We start from the raw sequence: 9,881 nt of genomic DNA on the forward strand, positions 1-9,881 counted from the left end.
TTTTTTCAAGGCAGTGACTAAAAATACACTTCACTATTTACAGGAACAAATCTGCAGTATGACAAAAACTTTGAAAGCTCTCGTAACAAAACATTCTATAAAAGATCGCCTGCGCACAGCGCATTCCTATTTGTCCAAGCTTAAAGATATATGTGAGGATGTAAGTACATATTTCTTTCAATTAAGTATTTTTTCATTAGTATCCACAAGCCACCAGTTTGTATGAAAAAGTTTCGGTTTATGTTTGCCTTGCACACAGATACCACAGATACCTTTTGAGGATACCCTCAAAAGGATCAAATAAAATTATTTGATCCAATTATATTTCTTATACTTTCTACGTAAGAATAAATACGTAATGTTCTATTTTTCAGTCACAACATGCAATGCCAGACATCTTTATTTGGTTGATAAGCAATGGAAAACGTTTGGCGTATCAACGCATATGTGCAAGAGAAGTAATTTACTCCGACATTCCTGATGAGTGTGGAAAAAATTGTGGGAAAATGCAGACAATGTTTCTCAAGGTTCTATTAAATGTCTTACTTCATTAGTAACTTAATTCGTTTTAATACAAATATTAGTAAATTAAATGAAATCATAACTTTGATTTATGTTGTGCTAACAAAGGCTTTTAATTATTATTACAGTGGCCTGGGAAAAAAGCATCTACGCCAAGTGGTTGGTCGATTCCAGCAAAAATTAATGTATACATCTGGTTGGGCCATTTACTGGATAAAAAACATTACATCGACGGCCTTCCTCCAGGCTATTCAAAAGATAACGAACTCAAAAATGTTAATTATTTACGTAGTAATGCCCCTTCTTGTATATTTTATTTGGAAAAGCATGTAAGTAACCAATGGATACCAATAAAATTGTATTTTTCGAAATTTCTCAACACACAAATATTAATAATTTTCCTTTTCAGACTTTCCAAATGCGAGCATATGTTTATCAAGCAAGGTCATTAATTGGATCGGACTCGTCTGGACTGTCTGATCCATTTGCTAGGGTGGTCATCGGTGAAAGTAGTGCGACTACACAAGTCATTGATGAAACATTGAGCCCAACATGGGATGAACTTCTTGTTTTTAATGACATATTGCTTTACAGCACAATAGAACAAATCAAAGCTGATCCTCCTACTATAGTTATTGAAATTTTTGATCAAGATAAGGTAGGCAAGTCCGAATTTATAGGACGTACTTTGGCCAAACCTCATGTGAAAGCATTAGAAGATATTAGAGACCATCCACCAAGTGCCCCTTCGCTCGAATGGTATGAAATAAGACGAGGTGATGATCGAGCAGGAGAACTGTTAGCCGCGTTTGAACTTTTGGAAAAACCGGCAGAGATTAATTATTTACCTGAACTACCTAACCCGCGAGAAACTAATGGTAAAACACCAATTGATGCCAATAAAGGTCCAATTCTACCAGTTCCAAGGGGCATACGACCAACACTTTCAAAATATCGCATTGAAGTTTTATTTTGGGGATTGCGTGATCTTAAACGTATTCATCTACTTACTGTAGACAAACCAAGAGTTGATATTGAATGCGCAGGACACATTTTATATTCAACAATTATACAAAATTATAAAAGAAATCCTAACTTTAATAATCCTGTCAAGTTTCTTGATGTGGAACTACCCGACCAAGATTTATATAGGCCTCCTCTGACTATAAGAGTTGTTGACTGTAGAAGTTTTGGTAGAATTACCTTGGTCGGTACACATACTATTAATACGATCCAAAAATACATTTATACACCCATGAGCAAACGTGAGAAAGAGATGGAAGACAGAAAAAAGTCACTTATACAACTTCAGAATGTCGATTTAAAGGCAAATTGCATAGTTCAGCAGGATGTATTTACAATTGAAAATGAAAAAGAAAGTTGTCCCCTTTTGAATCGAGAAGGTAGATTAAATACAACTTATGGATCAGGAGCCAAACATAAAACCCTTCATAAAAAACCCTCAAAACGTGAATCGTCTAAGAAAAGAAAAGGAAGTGCTGAATCAGTTCTTGAAGACGATGATGGCAATAAGGACTGGTGGTCAAAGTATTTTGCTTCAGTAGAATCTATGATAGAGGAAGAAAAGGAGGCAAAAAAGGAGAGACAAGGTGGTTTACAAACGCCACTGGTGTCATATATTGATGAAACTCGCTCACTCAGGGAGGAAGTGTCCTCACCCCGATCTGACCATGACCGTATAAAACGCTCGCGGCAACCTGCATCGCCGAGAGCTAATAAAAATAGTCCAATTTTATCGAAAAAGAACGAAATACCGTCCTCTGCTTTAACAAAAGTACGTACATTAAATAGGTACAAAAAATCTAAATCACGTCTTTATACATTATCATATAGACAGAGTTAGCTCGGTCATAAAACTTAAAGGCAACTTACTATTAGATGGACAAATTTTCGCTAAATAATAACAAATGTTATTTTCCACATAATAATACATCTTTTTTTGTCACTTGGAATGATTAATATTAATATGATTGCAGATATATCCACACGAACTCGAAGCAGTGCCAGAATATGATGAGTTTAAAGAATGGCTACATTCATTTGAATTATACAGAGGAAAGAAAACCGGTGATGACTCGGAAGATGAAAGTCGTATTGTTGGAAATTTTAAGGTACCTACACCTTGCTAACAAAAGTCCGTAATTTTTTTTTATAATATTTCTTATATCTAATATTTGCTTTATGAGCACTTAACAATATACACTAAGCAAAGTTTTTTCGAATGTCAGCAGGGCGCGTTCTTAGTGGCCTTCTACGATATTCACAAAAAAAAAGAATTGATTGAATTCTACTCCTTCTTTAATTATTTTTTTCTAGGGCGCAATAAAGGTGTACAAATGGCCTCTACCAAGAGGTATCGATGATCACACTGTAATGGGGTTTGATCCAAATTACGGTTTTTTCCAAGGAGTTCCAAATAATGATCCAATTCATGTGTTAGTAAGAGTTTACATAGTGAAAGCTACTGATTTGCACCCAATGGACTTAAATGGCAAGGCTGATCCCTATATCGTGTTACATTTAGGGTCAAAAAGAATTAGCGATAAGGAAAATTATGTTTCAAAGCAACTAAATCCAGTATTTGGAAAATGTTTCGAGATTGAAGCTACTTTCCCTCAAGACTCCATGCTCAATATTCAAGTTCTCGATTGGGATTTACTCGGATCCGACGATTTGATAGGTGAAACGAAAATAGATCTAGAAAACAGGTTCTACAGTCGTCATCGAGCGACCTGTGGCCTACCAATGAAATATGAAGAGTATGTAGACATTATTTCTTGGCATGCCATTTTAATAAGTGAATTAAGTATCTGTGTGCTTACCTTCATCATTTATTTACTTTTAGACAAGGTTACAATCGGTGGCGTGATGCCATGAAACCTACTCAGATATTAGCAAAACTATGCAAAGATGGAAAGTTAGATCCGCCAGCGTACGAATTCGGGCGTGTGAAGATCGGTCGAACTGTATTTAATATGCCAGTAGATGACAAAGAGCTATTCTCTAACCCTGATACAATGCAGGAGCAAATGGCATTGGTGGTTCTGCATCGGTGGCAAGAAGTACCCAGGGTCGGTACCAAACTAGTCACAGAGCACATAGAGACAAGACCGCTGTACCATCCGAGCAAACCCGGTAATAGCAATAAATTTTAGCTCTTCTTATCATTATCGCCAGTCACTGTCAATAAACTCTTCATGGGAGAAAGTTTATAATAATTTATGCCCCTTAAATAGTATGCTACCAAATGCCACAAACTAGTTTAAATTATTTTTTATTCATACAGGTATTGAACAAGGTCGCTTAGAAATGTGGGTCGATATGTTTCCCATGGATATGCCTCTCCCAGGACCTGCTTTAGACATATCAGCTAGAAAACCCAAATCGTATGAAATGAGGGTAATTATTTGGAACACAGATGACGTCGTCCTTGAAGACGATGCTTTCTTTACAGGAGAAAAAATGTCTGATATTTATGTCAAAGGGTAAGAAACCGACTTCTTGTGTTTTTAAGAGTCATCATCATCATCATCGTCCTTTAGTTTATCCTCGTGGCGTTTTCCCTGGATCGGTCTGTGTGATATCATATCATTAAAGCTGAGCAAAAACATTATATGTGTTTTAGTTTCTCTTTTAAATTTATATTTTCCACCCAGTCACTTTATTCTTATTGAATTTTATTAACTTGTTATGATAATACAACGACATTAAAGTTCACATATTGTTTGCAGTTGGCTAAAAGGTCCAGACGATTGTCAATGTACTGATATACATTATCGTTCTTTAACGGGTGAAGGTAACTTCAATTGGCGTTTCATATACCCGTTCGATTATTTGGAAGCCGAGGAACGAATCGTTATTTCCCGCAAAGAGTCTGTATTCTCATGGGATGAAACAGAGTGTAAAATTCCAGCAAGATTTGAACTTCAGGTCTGGGATGCTGACCATTTCTCCGCGGATGATTTCTTAGGTAAATTTTTTTTTACTAGGATACTGATTACCCGTTACACCACAGTTATAGACTTGAATGAATTTAGCTTATTTCTTACGCATAATTTATCATTGATTACAGGAGCTATTACATTAGACTTGAATAGATTCCCACGCGGAGCCAAGTCGTCTAAACTCTGCACCTTGGATATGCTGCGAAATGATGGCTCTGTTCCTATGGTCAACATCTTCAAGCAGAAGAGAGTTAAGGTAATTATGAGAATATAGTAAATACATGAACATATATTTACATTTTATACGTTATTATATACATATTCTATTCGTACATACCTATTATACTCTTTATAATACTGTTTTTTTCCTTTTTTTTGGAAGGTCACCGGCAGATTATGGTCAAACTTGTTAAATTAATAAAAACGTAAACCAAATTTAACTTTAACATGCTAATTTTCTGATTACTTTTCCCCGCTCTTACCCTTTTCCTTTAGTGTTTTTGTTATAACAAAACCTTGAAATGCACGCATGTACGCCTACGTAAAACGAAAAGTCTTGTGAAATCCTGGTAAATCTTTTCAATACTCCGTACTGAGGAACCCACATGCCAAAACTGACCCACCGGTTTTGACTGTCCGTAGGTAACATTTTCTTTTGTAAAGATGACTGGATTTGCTTTTTAGGGTTGGTGGCCCTTCTATATCAAGCGGGATACAGAAGAGATGGAACTCACCGGAAAAGTGGAAGCAGAGATTCATCTCCTGACCCGCGAAGAGGCCGACAAAGTACCAGCTGGCCTCGGTCGCAACGAGCCTGATCCTCTGGACAAGCCTAAGTAAGTAGCTTTTACAAATTAAGTCAATTATATTATCCGTGGTAGATAGGTATTATCGGTAGAAGTAATCTCGAATACCAGAAAACTTTTCAGAATCATTTTTACTGTAAAATATTAAACAAACATTACAAAAACAAACAGCTTAAGTCTACATGCAATATTCTATCAAAAACAATTGATACAGCTGACTTATTATAAAATGTGATACTGTTCATCTCATGAGTTCGAATGAACTTTTAACTTATCTACATTTTTACCCGCTTCTGAGGTTTTCAGTTCACCATTAATAACATAAAATTTGTCCATATAAGATTAAATCAAATGGTTCTACTTTTATTTTCAGCCGTCCAGATGCATCCTTCATGTGGTTCCTGAACCCCCTCAAGTCCATACGCTACATCGTGTGGCACAACTACAAATGGACCATCCTGAAAGCCGCCATTGTCATCTCGCTTGCTGTGATGTTCCTACTTCTAGTGTATGCTGTGCCCGGATATACCGTTAAAAAGCTCCTCGGAGCTTAAAAGTGAATTTAAATTATTTTTGTTTTATGTGCCTATTTATGTGTTACCCATTTACTGTATCAAAGTATCCACTATGCTTTTTTTTCAAATGTAAGTACCAATTACAATGTTAACATGTCTGTACTTTAGTGAATTATCGAGATTGTATCTTATTGTAAATTGTGCTTAAAAACAATTATTATTAATTATTACCCTGTTTACATATTTCTAAGTTCGGTATTTCTGCAGTTCTTAAGGATATGAACCATCTTAACTAATTAAATTATTATAAGACAGTTCCAAAAATGTGCTCTTAGTCTTAAGTGGCTCCAGCAAACCAACCAAAAACTTAAACACAGTCCTAGATAAACTAACGAGTCCTTGTAATTTCAGGCCCACAGGTTTTAAATATTTTAGAACTGGAAGTATTCGACATATCAAACAGAGAGATCATCCAGTTGCCACGTCGGGACACTCCAACACTGCCGATAGTCGCCGTCCGGTCAACATCATATCAACACTATCGACATCAGCAAGTAATACCTTATGTGCCACGACCAATGCTGCCACCGTATCGCCCGCCGCCGCCGCACCATTTCGATATAGTGGTGCATCTTCATCGGGACCCGTACGGATTCGAGTATCGCACCGTGACAAGCAACAGCCGCAACATTTTTTGCGTATATTGTAATTCGGTTCAATAAAGGTTTTTATTTCATGCCAGTCGAAATTCCATTTTTTTATATCATAATTTATCTTTATAAGTTAAGATTTTTTGGCAAAAATTAGTAAAGGGGTTCACTTGATTCAACCCTAACTTTTTATATTATACTTTACCTACTTTTAAGATAGCAAATTATGTTCTTGCAAATATTAAAAACTAGTATTAGGTACATACATAATAAGATTTTAGTAATTAAAATGGAATTTTGATATTAACCATTTTATGACTAAAAGAAAGAGAAAATTTCGCCTTGAGCATTGTTTTATTTTTCCCTTAGTGTTAAGGCAAATAATGTAAACTATTAAATTTATTGGAAATTGGCATGGCCTTTTATTTCCCCCTATTTGTTTAAACACATTTTGTCCTTTGTTATTCTTTCTATTTTGTATCCGGCAGTCTGTTAAAAATTGTATTTACTTCATCTTATTGCTACATCTTCAATATTAGTAACAAAATTCTAATATGCAATATTTTTTAATCTTAGGCATATTTTGGACACTTGTGTATGAATTTGAGGTATGTATGATCTATTAAAATTAAATTTCTCCTTATATCAATTTATTGTTCAGTTCTAATTTTAGCAATCGTGGTAATCTGTATACTTACTCATAATTATAATGCAACTGTATAAATGATACTAGTTATAATTAATCATGACTACCAATGTAAAATGTTTTATCTTGTAACTTATGCATTGCAGTGTAAACATTAGTGTTCTGCTTATTGTCTTTTATCAGGTAATCATTGTATCAAAATTTTACTTTGATTCTTGGAAACCACTACATATCAAAATGTATTTTCCTTCTTATTACCCCCCGTAGTAATATATAACCTTTCCAGTGACATTTATCGTAGTTCTTAAATAGTTTTTGGAAACTTTGATATTTCTGATTTGAATTTCTTGTATTTGTAGATATATATATTAAGCGAAGCAGACCAAATCCATTGGTCGTGACACTTTCTCTCCTTGCTCATAGTTTAATTTAAAATCAATTGCTTTTTTTTTTGTTTTTCGTATTTTAAGGCAATTTGTTTGAAAATTTTATCAACCAAAGAATGTAACATTATGTATCTTTTTGATGCTAGTCAGAACAATTATTAACATTATTTTCAAGTATTTAACACACACAATTACTTTCATTACACAATTTATTTTATAGACAATTTTATCGCAAACTAAAAAAATAAAATCCAGACCTAATGACCACATGAAATAACGAATAAACTATATTAACAACATAAGATTAGTACAATCATTAACTCAAAATTAAAATAAATATTATTAATTAAACAGATCGTTTGACATTCGTAATCATTAAATGTAGGTACGAGTATAGTAATACGTAGTGTTGTCGGACTTATGATTTTCATGACTAAATTTCTAGGTTTATGTTTAATATTATTATATAAGCCGTGTGGTTCCCGGCAGAGTAGAATAGGGCCACTCCAAGTCTTCCGTGGAAATCGTAAGAGGCGATTGAGGAAATAAATTAGCTAAACAAAGCTGAAACAACATTAATAAACAATGATTGAAGCTACTGGTAGTGGTGTAAGACAAAGCAAAAAGAGAGTAAAATATGTCAATTGACTGTGACAGTTTAATGATGGGTGATTTGGAAATGATTAGTAAAGGAAATGACTCTTATCCAAAATAGGAAAGAGAGAAATAGATCATCAAATGATTTTAGACGAAAACTGTTTTTTTTTGTAATATCGATTACCTAAATGTACGGAGATAAATTTGTAGTTCAGGTGACAAATCATAAAGCTCTATTTACTAAAGGTTCTTATATGTCATCGTCACGCAGATTTACAATTCGTTCGCCTGACCACATAATCTTCAAAAGAAGTTTCAAACGCATGTTCCCCTGAACATATTTCAATATAGACATGTATCTTTGTATTATTTTTAATTAGCTATATTAGCCGTGTGGTTCCCGGCAGAGTAGAATAGGACCACTCCATATCATCCGTGGAAATCGTAAAAGGCGATTGAGGAAAGAAAGCTAAACAAAGCTGTAACATCATTACCGAATAGTCTTTACCTTCCCAAAAACATTCTGATCTGTGCTGAAAGAAACAAAGTTGGAGCAACTCAAGTGAAAGACAAATGACACAATGAGAAGAGGGAATGGAATTATGATATTAATGATTGATTTTGGAAAGAAAATTTAAAATCAGCAGACTTCAGACTGACAGATAGATTGTTGAACGGATGATGTGCAGCTCTTTCTGTAAATCATCACTTATCAGAAGATCATTGATATTGGGGCTATGAACGTAGATAAATTTGTTGTTCAGGTGACAAATTTGAACGCATCAAACAAAAATTTTAAAGAACGACGGAAACCTCTACATCCTACAGAACTATTTGGGCCTGTACGATGAATTTATCTCGAATTACAGCTAAGACAAATGAAGAAGATAATAACTATAAGAAGAGCAATAATAACAAGTAGGTAGTTAAGTATGATTTGAAAACTCGCAAACTGATGAAGAGTATTAAGTTGATGGATGCACATACTCTTAACTTGAAACAAGCTATTTGTGTTTTTTATTTGGTGATAATATGTGAAAACACATTATTACTTTAAAAATTTCATAATTAAGGCCAGTTGAGTAAATTGGTTTGGTGTTCGATTAATTGATACATGGAAATATGCAACAGATGGAGTTGCGAAGTTGTAAATGGATGGATAAAAGGACATGGATTTTCAAGCAAGATGTCTGTACTTTTGACATCTTGTATAAGTACAAGAGAGATTCGGAATTCGAGATACTTTTTGTGGTTCTGGTGGCAAATTAAACGTAAATCTCCTGACATTCGCAGAGGCAGGTAGAACACTAATAAACTTGATCTATGGATGCAAATTTGGACCCGTCCGATAAATATATCTCCTTCTAGGGCGTGGATACTCGTAAAAGTAAAGTCAACGGTGTCAAAACGAATAAAACAATAGAATTATATCGACTTTATGATCACAAATAATCCAATAGACATGATGAATAAAAAGTTAACCTATGGATGCACTATTTGGAAAACGATTTTTGTTTGTCATTCTTGATTAATATTTATTGTTCTGGTAAAAATTGAAATTCGTAACTACTTCATTCACTAGCCTTCCTTGGTAGGTACATAAAAGTGTTATGAAAGATCTCTCGAGCTTATAAGATCTCTAAAATTAGACGATTTGGACTTCGCCAATAAATTTATATCTCTTTACAGTATGAGCTGAATTAACTTCAACGTTCTTAGAATAGGCAATAAAAACAACTGGAGGTAAAATTTGTAGGGTGGGTGTCAAATCAGAACTTATGTTATTAACAGTAA

At 34.3% G+C, this 9,881-nt stretch overlaps 1 protein-coding gene across 1 annotated transcript in view; it reads left to right on the forward strand.

Annotated features, from left to right (window-relative positions):
• LOC106133888 (otoferlin) overlaps positions 1 to 5,910 on the forward strand; it is a 63,507-nt gene extending 57,597 nt beyond the window's left edge. Inside the window, exons 15-26 of the mRNA XM_060953741.1 lie at positions 44 to 160; positions 375 to 527; positions 651 to 851; positions 932 to 2,317; positions 2,520 to 2,654; positions 2,860 to 3,302; positions 3,389 to 3,678; positions 3,830 to 4,028; positions 4,275 to 4,513; positions 4,616 to 4,743; positions 5,172 to 5,323; positions 5,667 to 5,910. Coding sequence (XP_060809724.1) covers positions 44 to 160; positions 375 to 527; positions 651 to 851; positions 932 to 2,317; positions 2,520 to 2,654; positions 2,860 to 3,302; positions 3,389 to 3,678; positions 3,830 to 4,028; positions 4,275 to 4,513; positions 4,616 to 4,743; positions 5,172 to 5,323; positions 5,667 to 5,847 — 3,624 coding nt within the window. The 3' untranslated portion in view covers positions 5,848 to 5,910. The remainder of the gene's footprint in view (positions 1 to 43; positions 161 to 374; positions 528 to 650; positions 852 to 931; positions 2,318 to 2,519; positions 2,655 to 2,859; positions 3,303 to 3,388; positions 3,679 to 3,829; positions 4,029 to 4,274; positions 4,514 to 4,615; positions 4,744 to 5,171; positions 5,324 to 5,666) is intronic.
• Positions 5,911 to 9,881: the final 3,971 nt, after the last annotated feature.

Source organism: Amyelois transitella, chromosome Z (genome assembly GCF_032362555.1).
Source record: "Amyelois transitella isolate CPQ chromosome Z, ilAmyTran1.1, whole genome shotgun sequence".
Classification (NCBI taxonomy): Eukaryota; Metazoa; Arthropoda; class Insecta; order Lepidoptera; family Pyralidae; genus Amyelois; species Amyelois transitella.